At 50.0% G+C, this 19,417-nt stretch overlaps 1 protein-coding gene across 2 annotated transcripts in view; it reads right to left on the minus strand.

The window, feature by feature from the left end:
• The window catches only part of OSBPL5 (oxysterol binding protein like 5), a 177,902-nt gene extending 159,267 nt beyond the window's left edge, over positions 1–18,635 (minus strand). Inside the window, exons 1-2 of one of the 2 annotated variants that reach the window (XM_084522448.1) lie at positions 18,428–18,635; positions 17,828–17,930 (exon numbers count right to left, since the gene is read on the minus strand). In XM_084522448.1, coding sequence (XP_084378574.1) covers positions 17,828–17,842 — 15 coding nt within the window. In that variant the 5' untranslated portion in view covers positions 17,843–17,930; positions 18,428–18,635. The remainder of the gene's footprint in view (positions 1–17,827; positions 17,931–18,427) is intronic. The other variant, XM_084522452.1, reaches the window with a different exon arrangement.
• Positions 18,636–19,417: the final 782 nt, after the last annotated feature.

Genomic DNA, 19,417 nt, shown 5'->3' on the forward strand with positions numbered 1-19,417 from the left:
CCCAGGTGCAGGACCCGGCACTTGGCCTTGTTAAACTTCATGCAGTTGACCTCAGCCCATCGGTCCAGCCTATCCAGATCCTCCTGCAGAGCTTTCCTACCCTCAAGCAGATCGACACACGCACCTAACTTGGTGTCATCTGCGAACTTACTGAGGGTGCACTCGATGCCCTCGTCCAGATCATCGATGAAGATATTAAAGAGGACCGGCCCCAGCACCGAGCCCTGGGGGACGCCACTAGTGACTGGCCTCCAACTGGACTTGGCTCCATTCACCACGACTCTTTGGGCCCGGCTATCCAGCCAGTTTCTAACCCAACGAAGCGTGCGCCAGTCCAAGCCAAGAGCAGCCAGTTTCTTGAGGAGAATGCTTAACAGCGCTCAGTTCTGTGACAAACAGCACACCAACTTCTGGAACATACAAGAACTGGAACAACAACTAAAATTCACATTCAAATGTGTATACAAGTAGTAAAATTGGATTCAAATATGTTTCCCAGTTACTCATTGTGATATATTCTCATCTTGTTTTTCCTTTGGATGCTATTATTTGTCACTCTTCAATCAAGAGAGTCAACTTCCTTCTTTCCAAACCAGAGAATTCCCTTTGAATTTTTTACAGGAAAAGACACGTGCTAAAACCTCCCCATACTCAGAAGCTGCCCCTTCTTTTAAAGCCAAATAAAAGTGTTGTCACTGTCCATGAAGAGCGTAGGCTGCTACAAACACCTCAGGCCCAAAAGCCGGGCCTTTGGATAACACCTGAGGGCTGGATCCAAGGTGCAGCTGCTGGGGGGGCTGCCCCACTGCTGGAAATCAAAGAGAACCTGGGACATTAAGTGCCTCTCAGAGCTTTGCTGCACATTGCTCACACGCACCGGCCTTGCCCCTGCTGGCCAGCACAGCTCCCTTTACGCCAGCTTCTTCCTACTCCGCTTGGCTACCTCCTGCTTACAAACCCGACTGCCAGAAACCAACTGGGATGGATTCAAAACAAAAGCCCAGGGGACGGCGCTACGTTTGCACAGTCACGCTCCCGACTCTTGCAGGAGGCGCATCCAGAAATGCCCCATGCACTGAAACTCAGCCGTGCACAGCTGGAGGCATTCACACGGGTGCTCTCCTGGTCTCTGCTCCAGGAGGGGAAGAGGGACTAGAAAAAAAAAAAAAAAAAAGCAGCAACTACCTGAAGATTCTCAACCACTCAACCAGGAAAAAATAACATCCTGCTATGAAATCAATGGAACTGCAGTTTTAAGACGATTTGATCTTGCCTCCAATCATGGAAGTAGACCTACTCTTCAGTGACAGTTTCCCAAACCATGCAAAATGTTTCCTTATAAGAACTCTCCCTAGTCTTTCCTCCACTCTACTCTTGAGCTGAAAAAAGCTCATTTGAATCCCCTTTGCTGAGCAGCTGCTCTTGCAATTGCTGCTACAACTGCTGGATTGCCCTCCCCAGAATCACAACGCGTGGCTTTGGGCTTTTCACTGTTTATTTGTCATTTAGTTCTGCCTTCGTGCTTCCACGCTGGGCATCACGCTCGCACAGCTGCCTGGCACAGCCCCGCAGCCCGGCCCAAACACCTGGGCACCTTTTCCACCGCCCGGCCTGGGCCTGGGCTCCGCATCACCTGCTGCACCCTGAGGATGCAGTGCCATGTCACAAAGGGCTGGGGACGGCCCCAGAACACTGGCCCCAACGGCCACACAGCCCTGCCATGGCTGCCCGTGCTGACAGGGAGGCTGCTCAGCTGCCTGCTCCTGCTTCAGCCTCAGCTCTGGACACAAACTCCACCAGAGGAACTCAGCTCCTCTCTCCTCTCTCTGCAGGCCCTACCCTTCAATGGCTCTCAGCACCCTACAGCACACTGACCCAACTGAACCGTGGCACGCTCCTGCCCGCTCCTTGCCACCACGGAGCCAGACAATTCTCCACGCCCTCCAGGACAGGTAAGATCACCCCAACCCACTCCCACATCAGTCCACAGGAAGAGGGAAGGTGACAGAATCGGGTTGGGACAGAAGGAAACCGCGGCATCAGGACAATGGGACACGGACAGCCTTGGTGAGTCGCAGGTGACCCTCGGGCACAGAGGCTGGGGCAGCCCGTGGGCACAGGGGGATGCTGCTCCGTTTGTTCCTTCTCTTCTTAAAGTCAGAAAGAGACGGCGATGGGACCACACCACAGCACAATCCTGACTGCTCTCCCATTGAGAATTCAGCTGGAAGGAAGAGCTGCCAGAGCTCTACAGGACAGGTAAGATCACCCCAACCCACACCCAACAGGCTCTCACAGCATGCAGGAAGGTGACAGAATCGCATCAGGACAGGAGTAAACCGTTGCATCAAGACGACGGGGCACAGACAGCCTTGGTGAGTCGCTACAGACCCTCGGGCACAGAGGCAGGGGCTGCCCGTGGGCGCAGGGGATGCTGCTCCCTTTGGTGCTTCTCCTCTTTCAGCTACAAACACACAGTGATGGGACCAGATGACTGCACGGGCCTGGCCTCGCTGCCCTCAACCACTCAGCTGGAAGGGAGAGCTGCCAATGCTCTACAGGACAGGTAAGATCGTCCCAGCCCATACCCGGCACAGCCCACAGGAAACAGGAAGGTGACACAAACAGGCCAGGAAAGCAGTGATGGCTCCATCAGGATGACAGGACACGAACAGCCTCGGTGAGTCGCTACAGACCCTCGGGCACGGAGGCAGGGGCTGCCCATGGTAAAAGGGGGATGCTGCTCTGTTGCCCCTTCTCTTATTAAAGCCAGAAACAGACGGCGATGGGACCAGCCCTCAGCACACTCCTGGCCTCTCTCCCCTTCAGACCTCAGCTGGAAAATGTGTCAACGCTCTACAGGACAGATAAGCTACCCCCAACCTATCCCCACCATGGTCTCAGGGCCTCTGGAGTTGGTAAAACATGGATAATTCTTGGCCCACAGGGAGAAAATGGATGGACGGCACTGTTGTGAGGCCGGGACAGCCTTAGGCTGGAAGGCAAGGGCTGCTCCCAGCCACGGGGGAAGGCTGCTGCACTTTGGCTTTCTCTCTTGCAGCTGGAAACACACACGGCGATGGGAACAGACCACGGCAAAACCCTGGACTCTCTGCCCTCAAGAACTCAGCTGGAAGGGAGAGCTGCCAACGCTCTACGGGACAGGTAAGATCACCCCAACACAGTCCACAGGAAGCGGGAAGGTGACAGAATCGGATCAGGACAGGAGTAAACCGTTGCATCAAGACGACGGGGCACAGACAGCCTTGGTGAGTCGCTGGAGACCCTTGGGCACAGAGGCAGGGGCTGCCCGTGGGCACAGGGGATGCTGCTCTGTGTGGTACTTCTCTTTCAGCCAGAATCACACAGTGCTGGAACCAGACCACGGCCCAATCCTGGCCTCTCTGCCCTCGACAACTCAGCTGGAAGGGAGAGCTGCCAATGCTCTACAGGACAGATAAGCGACCCCCAACCCAACATGGCTGGGCTATGATCGACACCTCCTGGCTGTTACTGAGACGTGAGGTGGACGGCACTGTTGTGAGGCTGGGAGAGCCTCGCACAGGGAGCAAGGGATGGCTTCCAGTGCTGCCAGGGCGTGGCTGCTCGGTTTGTCGCCTCCTCTATTCCAGCTGGACACACTGACAGCTAGGGAATGAAGCCATGGCACACTCCGGGCCTCTCTCTTCCAGCACTCCGACGCAGAACTCACCCCGCTCTCCAGGACAGAGAAGATCGCCCCAGCCCTTTCCCCACCTTGCTGTCAGGCTCACAGAGCCTCTCCCAGGGATACAGGGGCTGAGCCTGGCAACAGGCTGGGACTGCTCTTTTTGACCATTTTCCTTTCGCCCCCCAGCACAGAGCCCCGAGCACACCAACGCCTGCCACTGACAGACCCTCCTCTGCCACTGACCTGAAGGCTGGGGCAGCCTTCTACAACCACAGCCACCAAAGGAGCACGAAGCACACAAGGATCCCGGCCCTACCCGCCCATGGGCCTACAAGCACACCAGCGGGCCCCGCACCTATGGACCAAGACAGCTCAGCACGCCTCCGCGCCACCCCACGGCTCTCAAACCTACCTCAAATAAAGCTGCTCATTCACAACCTCATCTGGCTCTGGAAACCAGATTACTCCCTCTTTCAGCACTTTGTTTCTTCTTGGACCACAAAACACTCTGACACGGGCTCTACAGTGCTTAGGCTCTATTCCTTTCTGTCCCACCCTGCTGGTGGGACTGCTGCTCCACTCATTACTCCAGCGAAAGGAGCTTGCTTACAAGGCACGCTCCCTTCCTTGCAGCTCAGTCCTTGTGTCGCTGCAAGCTCCTGCGCTGCCTGGCTGTAGAGAGCACCAGCTTGCCTGGGGCATGCTTGCTACCTGCGCTCTCAGGCACAAAGCACTGTCCTTGGGGGGCCGTCCGGGCACTTCGGAGACATCCTGATGGAAAGTGGGACCCCCAGCCACTGGCACAGGGCGTTAGGCTGTCCGTGCGTATGCTGCTCAGATTTTAGGAGCTCTTTGCAGAGATACGATCAGATTGCTCAAGGGCATGGTGCAAAGCACTGAGACTTGGGGTACAATTACAAGGCCGCTCAGTGGGACTGATTGTGTGCTGTGCCAGAGGGCCTGGGATGGAGTTACACCTTTGGGGTTCATATTTGCCACCCGCTATCACTGCTCAACAGGAAAGGCAGTGTGTTTTTTATATGCTTCAAGAGAAGAGGTGAATGAAGTGTCCTGATTACCAGAGTCCAGTGACCGCTGGGCAAGGTTATCTTTATTTTCTACACAGGTATTGATCGTGAGGGACTGCAGGCTCACCTGGCTCGGGGAAGGACTCCCCACCCACCTCCTGCAGTAAGGCTTTATTACCAGCCTGGAGTAGCCACAAAGCAAAATCCTCAGCAAAGCACCAGCCCTGGAAAGGAACTGAAAAATTGTTTCCTGGCCTTTCTTCAAGTCTCAGCTGCTCTACAGCAACTGCCAGCAAGAGGGCCTCTTCTGCTAGCAGCAAGGGGATGCTGGGACAGCTATCCTAGCAGTAGAGGGCTGAAAGTACCGGTTACATTGACACCCGTCAGCATGCCTAAGCACATCTCCTGGTCACCTTGGAAAACACTGAAGCTGTGGCAAAGACATTGAGCAGGTAAAATGCTCCTACACCAGCGAGCCATGAAAGGCTTTGGGCTCCCCTTCTTACCCCCATCTACAGAGCAGAGCTGGCTGCACACACCTGGGGCATCCTGCAGAGGCTCCGTGACAGAGGTAACCGCCCCATCATCTCTAATTATGAGGCCTGAAGAAACTCAAACATTTAAAGCTTAAAAGCATGTGCAGACATCAAACTTTCCAAAAGAGATGTCGAATAAAAGGCAAAGCTAAACAGAAGATTTAGCAGCAGAAATGCTTTAACAGCTACTGTAGGTCTAGTGAGACTGCTAAGGAAAGACGGAAAGCACATGGATTAAATTTGTTGGCATAAGTCTGGAGACACCAGTTTAGCTACAGAAAACACCATCATCAAGCCTTTGGAAATCCAAAAATGATAGCATTTTAGTACAGAAAAATGGGAAAAAGAGGAGGAAACTAGAAATAGAATCTCAAAAAACAGATACCTGCCTTGTTCCTTACGTATTTGTGGGCTCTATTTTCCCCTTGCGTAAATCAATGAAGAAGTAATCTGCAGTTGCATATCTAAGTATAAAATTAGCTTGAAGTACAGGCTTCGTTCTGATTAAATTCAAGGTGAGTTTAATCACACTGCTGTGTTTGGGCCTAAACCGAAGTCTGCTAAGGCTCTTATAAAAACTACACTGGTATAAAATAGCTGTAAGAGGACAAAATCAGGCACTTCAAGGTGGGGAAGTAAACTGCTACTTCCAGGGAGCTGTTGGACAAACGGTGTTCTCTTTTACCAAGCAATTGCACTGTACTGTGTTATGACAAAGGGAATTTGTCTTCTCAGCCAGTTCCTGCTTGGGTGCCCATCAGCTGACAATGTTTCCAGGGGAGCCAGAGGACAAAATACAGACCAAATTCTGAGGACAAAACCTAAAATGCAGCAAATCCCATGCATGACATTAAAAGACACTTAACGAATGGTATGAAGCGATTCCACCAATAAATGCAGCAGCTGGTAATTGCTCGGGGTTACTCAGGCTGACCAGATATTCCTGGACCCTTCTTACTGGAAATATCAGAATAGCTGTTGCACGTCTAAATCATAAATCCTGCAGCTCAGCAAAATACCTGAGTATGTGCTCCACTCTCAGTGACCTGGAGCCGAGACCAGCCAGCAACCTGGTAGAGGCAGCTTACGCCTTATCACAGAATCACAGAATTTTCTAGGTTGGAAGAGACCTCAAGGTCATCGAGTCCAACCTCCAACCTAACGCTAACAGCCCTCCACTAAACCATATCCCTAAGCTCTACATCTAAGCGTCTCTTGAAGACTTCCAGGGATGGTGACTCCACCACTTCCCTGGGCAGCCTGTTCCAATGCCTCACAACCCTTTCTGTAAAGAAGTTCTTCCTAACATCTAACCTAAAACTCCCCTGGCTCAACTTAAGCCCATTCCCCCTCGTCCTGTCACCAGGCACGTGGGAGAACAGGCCAACCCCCACCTCGCTACAGCCTCCCTTGAGGTACCTAAAAAGAGCGATAAGGTCACCCCTGAGCCTCCTCTTCTCCAGGCTGAACAAGCCCAGCTCCCTCAGCCGCTCCTCGTAGGACTTGTTCTCCAGGCCCCTCACCAGCTTCGTTGCCCTTCTCTGCACCCGCTCAAGCACCTCGATGTCCTTCTTGTAGCGAGGGGCCCAAAACTGAACACAGTACTCGAGGTGCGGCCTCACCAGAGCTGAGTACAGGGGGACGATCACCTCCCTAGCCCTGCTGGTCACGCTGTTCCTAATACAAGCCAGGATGCCGTTGGCCTTCTTGGCCACCTGAGCACACTGCTGGCTCATATTCAGCCGACTGTCCACCATCACTCCCAGGTCCTTCTCTGCCTGGCAGCTTTCCAACCATTCCTCTCCCAGCCTGTAGCTCTGCTTGGGGTTATTGCGCCCCAGGTGCAGGACCCGGCACTTGGCCTTGTTAAACTTCATGCAGTTGACCTCAGCCCATCGGTCCAGCCTATCCAGATCCTCCTGCAGAGCTTTCCTACCCTCAAGCAGATCGACACACGCACCTAACTTGGTGTCATCTGCGAACTTACTGAGGGTGCACTCGATGCCCTCGTCCAGATCATCGATGAAGATATTAAAGAGGACCGGCCCCAGCACCGAGCCCTGGGGGACGCCACTAGTGACTGGCCTCCAACTGGACTTGGCTCCATTCACCACGACTCTTTGGGCCCGGCTATCCAGCCAGTTTCTAACCCAACGAAGCGTGCGCCAGTCCAAGCCAAGAGCAGCCAGTTTCTTGAGGAGAATGCTTAACAGCGCTCAGTTCTGTGACAAACAGCACACCAACTTCTGGAACATACAAGAACTGGAACAACAACTAAAATTCACATTCAAATGTGTATACAAGTAGTAAAATTGGATTCAAATATGTTTCCCAGTTACTCATTGTGATATATTCTCATCTTGTTTTTCCTTTGGATGCTATTATTTGTCACTCTTCAATCAAGAGAGTCAACTTCCTTCTTTCCAAACCAGAGAATTCCCTTTGAATTTTTTACAGGAAAAGACACGTGCTAAAACCTCCCCATACTCAGAAGCTGCCCCTTCTTTTAAAGCCAAATAAAAGTGTTGTCACTGTCCATGAAGAGCGTAGGCTGCTACAAACACCTCAGGCCCAAAAGCCGGGCCTTTGGATAACACCTGAGGGCTGGATCCAAGGTGCAGCTGCTGGGGGGGCTGCCCCACTGCTGGAAATCAAAGAGAACCTGGGACATTAAGTGCCTCTCAGAGCTTTGCTGCACATTGCTCACACGCACCGGCCTTGCCCCTGCTGGCCAGCACAGCTCCCTTTACGCCAGCTTCTTCCTACTCCGCTTGGCTACCTCCTGCTTACAAACCCGACTGCCAGAAACCAACTGGGATGGATTCAAAACAAAAGCCCAGGGGACGGCGCTACGTTTGCACAGTCACGCTCCCGACTCTTGCAGGAGGCGCATCCAGAAATGCCCCATGCACTGAAACTCAGCCGTGCACAGCTGGAGGCATTCACACGGGTGCTCTCCTGGTCTCTGCTCCAGGAGGGGAAGAGGGACTAGAAAAAAAAAAAAAAAAAAGCAGCAACTACCTGAAGATTCTCAACCACTCAACCAGGAAAAAATAACATCCTGCTATGAAATCAATGGAACTGCAGTTTTAAGACGATTTGATCTTGCCTCCAATCATGGAAGTAGACCTACTCTTCAGTGACAGTTTCCCAAACCATGCAAAATGTTTCCTTATAAGAACTCTCCCTAGTCTTTCCTCCACTCTACTCTTGAGCTGAAAAAAGCTCATTTGAATCCCCTTTGCTGAGCAGCTGCTCTTGCAATTGCTGCTACAACTGCTGGATTGCCCTCCCCAGAATCACAACGCGTGGCTTTGGGCTTTTCACTGTTTATTTGTCATTTAGTTCTGCCTTCGTGCTTCCACGCTGGGCATCACGCTCGCACAGCTGCCTGGCACAGCCCCGCAGCCCGGCCCAAACACCTGGGCACCTTTTCCACCGCCCGGCCTGGGCCTGGGCTCCGCATCACCTGCTGCACCCTGAGGATGCAGTGCCATGTCACAAAGGGCTGGGGACGGCCCCAGAACACTGGCCCCAACGGCCACACAGCCCTGCCATGGCTGCCCGTGCTGACAGGGAGGCTGCTCAGCTGCCTGCTCCTGCTTCAGCCTCAGCTCTGGACACAAACTCCACCAGAGGAACTCAGCTCCTCTCTCCTCTCTCTGCAGGCCCTACCCTTCAATGGCTCTCAGCACCCTACAGCACACTGACCCAACTGAACCGTGGCACGCTCCTGCCCGCTCCTTGCCACCACGGAGCCAGACAATTCTCCACGCCCTCCAGGACAGGTAAGATCACCCCAACCCACTCCCACATCAGTCCACAGGAAGAGGGAAGGTGACAGAATCGGGTTGGGACAGAAGGAAACCGCGGCATCAGGACAATGGGACACGGACAGCCTTGGTGAGTCGCAGGTGACCCTCGGGCACAGAGGCTGGGGCAGCCCGTGGGCACAGGGGGATGCTGCTCCGTTTGTTCCTTCTCTTCTTAAAGTCAGAAAGAGACGGCGATGGGACCACACCACAGCACAATCCTGACTGCTCTCCCATTGAGAATTCAGCTGGAAGGAAGAGCTGCCAGAGCTCTACAGGACAGGTAAGATCACCCCAACCCACACCCAACAGGCTCTCACAGCATGCAGGAAGGTGACAGAATCGCATCAGGACAGGAGTAAACCGTTGCATCAAGACGACGGGGCACAGACAGCCTTGGTGAGTCGCTACAGACCCTCGGGCACAGAGGCAGGGGCTGCCCGTGGGCGCAGGGGATGCTGCTCCCTTTGGTGCTTCTCCTCTTTCAGCTACAAACACACAGTGATGGGACCAGATGACTGCACGGGCCTGGCCTCGCTGCCCTCAACCACTCAGCTGGAAGGGAGAGCTGCCAATGCTCTACAGGACAGGTAAGATCGTCCCAGCCCATACCCGGCACAGCCCACAGGAAACAGGAAGGTGACACAAACAGGCCAGGAAAGCAGTGATGGCTCCATCAGGATGACAGGACACGAACAGCCTCGGTGAGTCGCTACAGACCCTCGGGCACGGAGGCAGGGGCTGCCCATGGTAAAAGGGGGATGCTGCTCTGTTGCCCCTTCTCTTATTAAAGCCAGAAACAGACGGCGATGGGACCAGCCCTCAGCACACTCCTGGCCTCTCTCCCCTTCAGACCTCAGCTGGAAAATGTGTCAACGCTCTACAGGACAGATAAGCTACCCCCAACCTATCCCCACCATGGTCTCAGGGCCTCTGGAGTTGGTAAAACATGGATAATTCTTGGCCCACAGGGAGAAAATGGATGGACGGCACTGTTGTGAGGCCGGGACAGCCTTAGGCTGGAAGGCAAGGGCTGCTCCCAGCCACGGGGGAAGGCTGCTGCACTTTGGCTTTCTCTCTTGCAGCTGGAAACACACACGGCGATGGGAACAGACCACGGCAAAACCCTGGACTCTCTGCCCTCAAGAACTCAGCTGGAAGGGAGAGCTGCCAACGCTCTACGGGACAGGTAAGATCACCCCAACACAGTCCACAGGAAGCGGGAAGGTGACAGAATCGGATCAGGACAGGAGTAAACCGTTGCATCAAGACGACGGGGCACAGACAGCCTTGGTGAGTCGCTGGAGACCCTTGGGCACAGAGGCAGGGGCTGCCCGTGGGCACAGGGGATGCTGCTCTGTGTGGTACTTCTCTTTCAGCCAGAATCACACAGTGCTGGAACCAGACCACGGCCCAATCCTGGCCTCTCTGCCCTCGACAACTCAGCTGGAAGGGAGAGCTGCCAATGCTCTACAGGACAGATAAGCGACCCCCAACCCAACATGGCTGGGCTATGATCGACACCTCCTGGCTGTTACTGAGACGTGAGGTGGACGGCACTGTTGTGAGGCTGGGAGAGCCTCGCACAGGGAGCAAGGGATGGCTTCCAGTGCTGCCAGGGCGTGGCTGCTCGGTTTGTCGCCTCCTCTATTCCAGCTGGACACACTGACAGCTAGGGAATGAAGCCATGGCACACTCCGGGCCTCTCTCTTCCAGCACTCCGACGCAGAACTCACCCCGCTCTCCAGGACAGAGAAGATCGCCCCAGCCCTTTCCCCACCTTGCTGTCAGGCTCACAGAGCCTCTCCCAGGGATACAGGGGCTGAGCCTGGCAACAGGCTGGGACTGCTCTTTTTGACCATTTTCCTTTCGCCCCCCAGCACAGAGCCCCGAGCACACCAACGCCTGCCACTGACAGACCCTCCTCTGCCACTGACCTGAAGGCTGGGGCAGCCTTCTACAACCACAGCCACCAAAGGAGCACGAAGCACACAAGGATCCCGGCCCTACCCGCCCATGGGCCTACAAGCACACCAGCGGGCCCCGCACCTATGGACCAAGACAGCTCAGCACGCCTCCGCGCCACCCCACGGCTCTCAAACCTACCTCAAATAAAGCTGCTCATTCACAACCTCATCTGGCTCTGGAAACCAGATTACTCCCTCTTTCAGCACTTTGTTTCTTCTTGGACCACAAAACACTCTGACACGGGCTCTACAGTGCTTAGGCTCTATTCCTTTCTGTCCCACCCTGCTGGTGGGACTGCTGCTCCACTCATTACTCCAGCGAAAGGAGCTTGCTTACAAGGCACGCTCCCTTCCTTGCAGCTCAGTCCTTGTGTCGCTGCAAGCTCCTGCGCTGCCTGGCTGTAGAGAGCACCAGCTTGCCTGGGGCATGCTTGCTACCTGCGCTCTCAGGAACAACAAACAACATCAACTTGAAAATAAAACTGCCATGGTTTCTTAGATCACAGCTACCTCCTGCTGCCCAGACAGAGCCCTCCGTTGCAAAGGAGAGGAATAAGTAGGGTAAATCTTTTCAGGTTTCAACTAATCTTTGAGGCTCACCCTAGTCAATAAGGGCACAAGCAATGAGGTCTGGTTGCAGCCTGGGCAAGAACATTTAATGGAAAACCCTCATCTGTTGTGATGCAGCTGCTTGAGGAAATTCCCCTTCCTGACATGGATTCTGGAGAAGGAAAAATAACTCAGGCTTCATTGATGCTTTCCTAAGACAAAGCATGGAGGAAAAAAGCACTTGTTTTGAATGTAATCATTTATACGATGAAGGTCCAAACATTTACGCATTACTATCCCTGACAATCTTCTCAGTTCAGTAAGTCACTTCCAAATTTTACTCCTCATAGATAACATTTCAATGAGGTTGCAAACAGAAATAGCGAAAGTTAGCCTTTGTAATTTTTCCTCCATAAATAGCTTTATTTTCTTTCAAGGAAGACCAACTAGAAAAGCTTTGCAAAGGCAGTTATAGTTTTCAACAGTGTAAGCCCCTACCTACATCACTTTTAAAATTAAGATGTCAGCAGATTTAAGGTACTTTCGTCAACCTTGAAAATCTTACCCTCCAGCGGTTTACGAACTCCAGCAATTTACAGGAACCCAAGGAGATGAGTGACCATTTCACACAGCCCAGAACAGCCTGTCAGGCATCAGTTTAGCTAGCTGCATTCAGGAAATCTGCCATCCCCTCCAAGAGCAGAGGTAGTGACCAGCCAGCATCTTCCACATGCCAAATTACATATTCCCTAAAACCTGCACCAGTCATCTGGATTTATCAAACGTTTGCAGAACTCTCTAAAGGGAAAGCAAAAATACAAGCGTTTATAAACCTGCCATAAGCTAGCCTGGAAATTACAGGCATATAACATCAGATAAAACATTTGTTCCAAAATCCTCCCTCAAAAGGCAGCTGAAAGGAGAACTCAGAAAGGGCAGGGAAGTATTTTATATATCAACACTAGAGTATTGGGTGCAAGACCACAACACTCCTTGTTCTCACAGTGGTTTACGTGCCTTATATTTGAATTCCATCAAGTAGCAACTTACATGATTACACAATCTTTTCCAAGGCTTCCTCCCTCCCTTCAGTTACAAGCACAGAGAATGATTTTTTCAGCTTTCTGCCCTGCACCAACGCTCCATGTGAGAGCACATTCTAGCCTAGATTCCCACAAATTGCCATGTCTTAATGAGTTCTTCAAAGGAGCAATGCCCATCTGGACGCGCTTGGCTGGCAATGCTCTATCACACATACAAAATGACGCACAGTATGGAAAAGCACCGTCTGCCTTGAGTTTTAAGCTATCAAACGGAGGGCTGACAGTGTTGAACCAGGTTATGAGTGGTCATAGTTTGCTATCTTACTGATGAAGCTTTCCCCAAGTGAGATCAGTAAGTGTTCCCTCCTCTCCTTCTCCCTGCTTCCTTCCAGCATCTCCTTGCCCCTGGAAGGATCGCACCAAAAAGTGCGAGGGAGGAGACCTCATTTTTCTCTCTTGTGTTCAGGGAAACAGAAGCATACATACTCACATGCTTTGTAAACAAATGAACTTATATCAAAGGCAGGAGCTGTGCATAATCAGTAGCATTTTCTAGCACAAACAGCCCAGAAAGGCCTCATACGTGGGCTGCCCACTCAGATCAAAGTGGCGACAACAGCTACACCAGCAGGGAGGACACGAGCTGCTCTGGAGAGATCCTATCACCCATCCATCTGCTGTGACAGTGGGTGTAGAAAACAGGGGGACTGAGTTGTTGCCTAGCTCCTTCTTTCTCCCCGTCAGCAATGCTCTGAAGATAATAATGAGCAAACTTCAGCAAGCTGTGCTTTCCAAGATGGTATTTCCATGGAGATGTTCCTGAATATCTCCAGCTGGTATCCTGTCTATGGATTTCAGTTTTGTTTCTAAAAGGTATGACAAATACTCTGATTAAAAGCAAATAGACTGTCTTGATTCTGAGGTGTGCAGGTTATTGGGGGGAGCGGTGTCTGTAACGCATGTTTCTCACACACAAAGAAATTCTAATTTTGCTTTACTTTCCATTCTAAATAAAGGCCTCTTCTCTGGTTAGATCCCTGCACACAAGACATTCTGGGATCTAGCCTGCGCACCATGGAAAAGCCATCTTCACACACTGTGTGAAATAATTACATTTTCTGATGGGGAAAAAAACCCTTAGTGGTTTTACCCAGTTTGATCTGGAACATGAAGGACTTGCTGGCTCTGCTGCTGAGCTGTGTGCAGTATGTACCAAGCCTTCAGGCTGGAAAGCTCTGTACTACCAAATACCTTCTCCTGAAAAAGTCCATTTTCTTACTCAAGACATTCCTCTGGTCAAAAATCCTGGATTAAATGTTATGTTCTGTATTCCCTGAAAACAAGTGCTTAATTGTTGCAGGAGCTGCAGAGCATGTGATCAAAGGATGCCATATGGGCCAGTTATTAACAAAGAAAAATGAATGCATCATTCGTCGGGCTGTAATTAAAACTGAATAATAGTTTTCATTCCCATTGTTGATCTGGCTCTTTGTACCACAAAGAATAAACAGCTTCTTGCCTTATTACTCCTAACCCAAATTCACAGCTCATCAGGTCTGTGAATGGATATGGTAGTAAATATTTCATATTATGGCTCAGTAATATGCTGATATATGTATGTAAGCACATTGCCTACCAGCTTCCTACTTGCACACATGTTAATAGGATCATGTTTATATACATACACTGAAACACAATTCCCATCCAAACTAACACAAAGCCAACCAAGATAAAAATAAAATCACTGCAGTCAGTTTTCATGTCATTCTGAATTTCAAGTGCTTTAAAATACGACTGTAATTTGCAAGTCCACACATTCTACACTAGCATATTGCAAAACCATTGCATAAAAGCCATTTTAAACTGTCAAAATAGATATCATTGTATTCCCACTTTCTTGACTCACATCTTAATCTAAAAACAACAAAAGCTTTCCAAAGAAAATTTTTAAGTGTGAGAATCAGTTTTCCCTCAGATTCAGTTCTACAGAACTGTCAAACATAATCATTAATATACAGCACAAGATTTATAATATTTTGTCTTTCCTTCTGAGATATTTTTCCACCACCACCACACACCAAAAGGGCTAGAAATGTCCTTATCCTCATCTGTTCCAACAAAAATGAGAGATCGGGATCCCAACACATTTCCAAGGCAATTGGGTTGTTGAGCACCATGCCAGATGACTGACAGCAAAACCCAAGAACGTGGCCACAGCATTTTGAGTCTGGCTGCAGCCACGGCCCTCACACTCCCAAGCGCTGTGGGTAGCCCACAAAGGGGCGCTGCACCCCACATCACCCATCTGTCTTGCCTGCCATCCCACAAGGCCTCGAGCCACAGAAACATACCAGCAACAAACCAGTAACACGGAACTGAAAGGCACTTTGGAGACTCAAGTTGTGTCCTTGGTAAAGCTCCACTGTTTGCATTCATATGCTTCTAATTTAACCTAAAACTGGCAGAATTCACATCTTCTGACACAGCTTCCTGCCCCTGTCCTTCATATTTAGTGGTGTAACTACAACAGCCACAGCTTGCAATTTCATAGATTCATTTCCAACATTATTCTAGACAACCTCTCTATCATTCTCTGATTTTTTTCCTTACATCTTCATGTGCAGAAGAAAAATAAAATAACCAATGAGAGGGGGAAAGAGCTCAGCTAGTGCTTGGTTGCAAATTCTGAGTTGACAGTTTTATTTACTTATTGATGTTAAACTTTGTAAAGGAGCTTCAGTCCTCCCTTCTCCATTTTTTTTTTTTTTTAAAGCTTCCTTGGAAGTCTTAGAAGCACAGACACAAATGAGGCTAGTCACTATGGAGTATTTTTTGCCCTTTCAGACCAGACTGAGGGTATTCTGCACGGCCTTTCACTAAGAGGGCATTCTTTAAAGGATGTTGGCATCGCTAACTTCTGTTGTGTTGTTCTCAGTAACATTGAAAACAACAGGTTCAAGTGGTACATGACAATAAAGACATACGAGCCTCAAAAAATGAGCCCCTCAGAACGAGCTTTCCAGCTGCCTGGAGAATGCCCGAACCTCTCTGAACATAGCAGCACATACAACCACCACTCGCACCTACTGACATCCTTGTGATGTTTCTGGTGATTCAGAGCCTTAACAGAGAGACAAAGGTACTCGAAAGGTATCAGTGCTGGTTTCCAACAGCACTTGTGATGATCTGCACAAATGCTAGAGGAGCCTTAGGTCATTCTAAAATCACAAGCTGAACATTCCTCTAAGATGAACGGTGATAAAGCTTATAGAAACATCCCACATGGGCCAGGGAGGGAGCAACGTCAGTACTGTGTGTGTTAAACTACAAATCCTAACCTAAAAGAAGCCTTAATGAAATTCTGCAGTAAAACCACAGAAAAACAGAAACACATCTATAAAATCAGATGCTTCTGTTCTACAGATACTGCCTCTCCTTCCATACAACAGCAGTGCCTGTGATTGCTGGAAAGAATGTTTGAAATCCAGTGAGTTTGAATGTCAGCTTCCCATGGCTCCCTCAGAACCCTCAGCCAGCAAAAACAGGAATAGGAATAGTGCAGAAATGTAGGAGAAAGTGAAGAAGTCATTTAGACTATTTACAGGGCCAATAAAATGAATGCTTAGAAGACACAGCACCAGCTGTCAATGCTACCTCACACAACCGCACTGAAGTCATACTAAAACACATTTGCCTCATCATCTCTCATTAAGACGAGGTCCTATTTCATTCTCATTGCTGCAGCTGGTAACAGCGCTACGCAGTTTCCTACACTGCAGTCCCACTTGTCATAGAAGCCAGTTCAACAAGGTTACTTCCTCCCGCAGCTGAAACGCAGCTAAGAATTGCACCAAGAAGTGAGGCCTCCTCTCCTCCCCACTTGGACATAACGGGGTAACTCTTCCTTACAGCTACAGCTGCAAACAGATGCATGTCTCTCCTCCACCTGCAGAGCTTCGCCTTCCTATTCCAGCCTCTTCCCATCCTTCCCAAAGCAGCACAACAACAAAACAGCTTGGAAACCATGCCGCCGCTTGCTGGCTCCTCAGGGGACCCACTGCACCCCAGGCCAGCACGGGACTGCAGAGCAACTCCAGCCAAGGATGGAAAGCATCAGCATCACCAGCACAGGTGTGCCAGGCACAGCTCACAAGTACAGCAAGTTCAAGCTCAGGAAGTGTTTGGGAACTGTATACAGCTTCACTCATCTTTAATTTAATATTCTGTCTTAGCCCTGAGGATGCTGCATTGTCCCTGCACGATGCTCCACGTAGTTTGCGGGAAACGCTGCCACCCCACTTTTTTCCCCTCTCTCCTAAACAAAGAATGATGGAACATCAGAGAGAGGTATTTTGAACAAGTACAGTGGTAAAAGGTTGCTTCCCAAAGCTGCCAAGAAGCCACAGCTCCCATGCCCGCACTGGCTTTTAAAGGCACTGCAGGCTGTGACAGTGAAAATTCATATATTTAGTATTCTGTCTGAAGCAGCAGGTATGTTGCATTCTCACAATTACCTTCCCCTTTAAATGCCACAGACCTGCTGCAGTCCAAAAAGGAGCATTCCTTCAACCTGTGGGTCAGCCATCAGTTCCTTAGGTAGCAATAGTTTTGGAGGCTCTTCCAGAAATGTTCATCTGAAGAGCAGTTTGCAACTGATATAGGTGCAATGCAGCATCCTGCCACTTAGAGCACAAACACTTTTTGGGGGTACATTTAAAACATCCTCTTCCTTAGCTGTGCCCTATTTTTGCTCTGTTGCAAAGCACAACTGGCAAACATAGCATCAAACTTCACAGAAGTTACCCTCAAAAAAGAAAGGGCAAGATTAATCAGCAATTTTTAGAAGACTTGAGCAAATATTACCAAGCAGCTCTGGTATTTTGAGTTTCTACTAGCACAAGACTAACGCTGAAGAAAATATTTTAAGATCAACATCTTGCAGCTGTATTTTCTTCTCTCATAGCAAAAAGCTTAAATCAAGGTCTTGCAGCACAGGAAATAATCACAGGGCGAGAGAAATGCAGTGTTTCAACTTAGATCATTGCAACAGTTAATTGAGCATTTTGAAACAGCAAGCAATTTAACCAAGTAAATTTTCACCTAATTAAGCAGCAAATAAGATGCAGTCCACGGGAACGTACATTTAATTGTGTCAGCAATTATAATATAAAGCACTTTACGCACATGTACGTGTCTATACGTATCTATCGTTATACACTTACCGTGCAGCAAGGCATGGGTGTTACGTCGGTCTCAAAACAATTGCTTTAGAGCCTCAGGCAGAGCAACCTTCCTCTCACTCTCATCTCGGGCAAGTCAGTGTTTCTGGAAGGTGGCCAAGCAAGATCAGATTCATCAGCCAATAAAATTGTCTAAAGCTGCCGTTCCACAGGAGACCGCTCCTCTGGCTGCAGACTCAGGAGCAGCCAATAAAGAAGAAAATCAGCATCAGGGTGCGGGTGAGCATTTTGCCCCATACTAAGGGTCTGCTCACCAAAAAGCCAGCTTTGCTCTGCCTGTGCTGATGTACACTGTCATACTGCATGAAAAACAACTTGCACTTGACTTGCCTGGCTAAAATAGAAGCACAGCTATTTGGAACACTGGCAAGGGTAAAGAAATCAGTCAGTCGAGCAGGTGCCTGATGAGCCGGGAAGCAATACAGCGACACCCGGAGCCGTGAATTCATGCTATGAGCGGGGGCAGCATCAGCCCTCGCTTTGTAGGGGGAGGTGGGAGTTGCTGCTCTAGTAACCAAGCACTCAGCTAAGGACAGAGATGTTGTCTGTGGTGGGAGTGTGGAGAAAAATCTGAAATCTTACCTCTCTCGTGTCTTCTGGAGCTGGACCTGCTGCAGTGGGTGTGTGAAGCCATCCCACCTTCAGCTCCGCGCGTTTATCCTGGACTTCACTGCTGCTCAGAAGAGCCCTGGATTGCACCCTGCCAGCCTACGGCAGCAGAGACATCTCAGCATGCCACAAAGCTTTGCAGAGGTGGCTGATGTCCAGCGCATCCAGGGAACCGTAGGCCTTGCTTTCACTAGGAAAAACAAGATACGTCAGCCTTAGTATACATTGGCTAAGCTGAAGTAAATCCTAAAGATGACACTGTGCTTGTTGCATTTGTATGTGTTAGCAGGTCAAAAGCCTCTCGAGGTCTTCCTTCTAAATCAGCACTAGGACAAAGGCCAGGCTGGTTTGAAAATGTGTATTTTGACAGCAGATGAACCATTTTGCTACGAAACCCCAGTGGAGAAAAAACATGGGTAGCATTCACCTCTGTGAACTTCCCTGAGGTAGAACCCTATTTGCACTTTTTTCCATGCAAGGTTTGCATCAAGGTGCTTCACCTGCAAAGCCAGCTCCCTGCCTGATCTGAGGGCAGCCCAGCCAAGGCCCACATTTCCAGCCACGTTCATTTCAGTCTGCTGACACAAGTGAGAAGCACACACCACCCAGTCCTCACTAGTGCCATTAAAGACCCTCACCTGCGTGTACTGGAGAACAAAGCTGTTTGGAGTGCAGGCAGCCCCTCAGAAAGTTATGGTTGCAAAAAGCTATACCACGTCTTGAAATGGGAGGGGTTTGTTAATGAAAAAGCACATGGTAAAGAAAAGTGGGTTAGATTAGAATAGGGTCAGCAAGACTGTCATCAACAATAACCGCTCTTCCCTTTTGTGTGCCTTCAATCTCCTGTTTTGCTATGGATATATTTTCATTTATTTATGCAAGACAGTGCTACCTGTGCTTTCTTTACGTGCTGATACTACAGCCCTCTGGGGGTACCACAAACCAGAGATGTCACCCTCAGAG

Source organism: Aythya ferina, assembly GCF_964211825.1.
Source record: "Aythya ferina genome assembly, chromosome: 5".
Taxonomy (NCBI): Eukaryota; Metazoa; Chordata; class Aves; order Anseriformes; family Anatidae; genus Aythya; species Aythya ferina.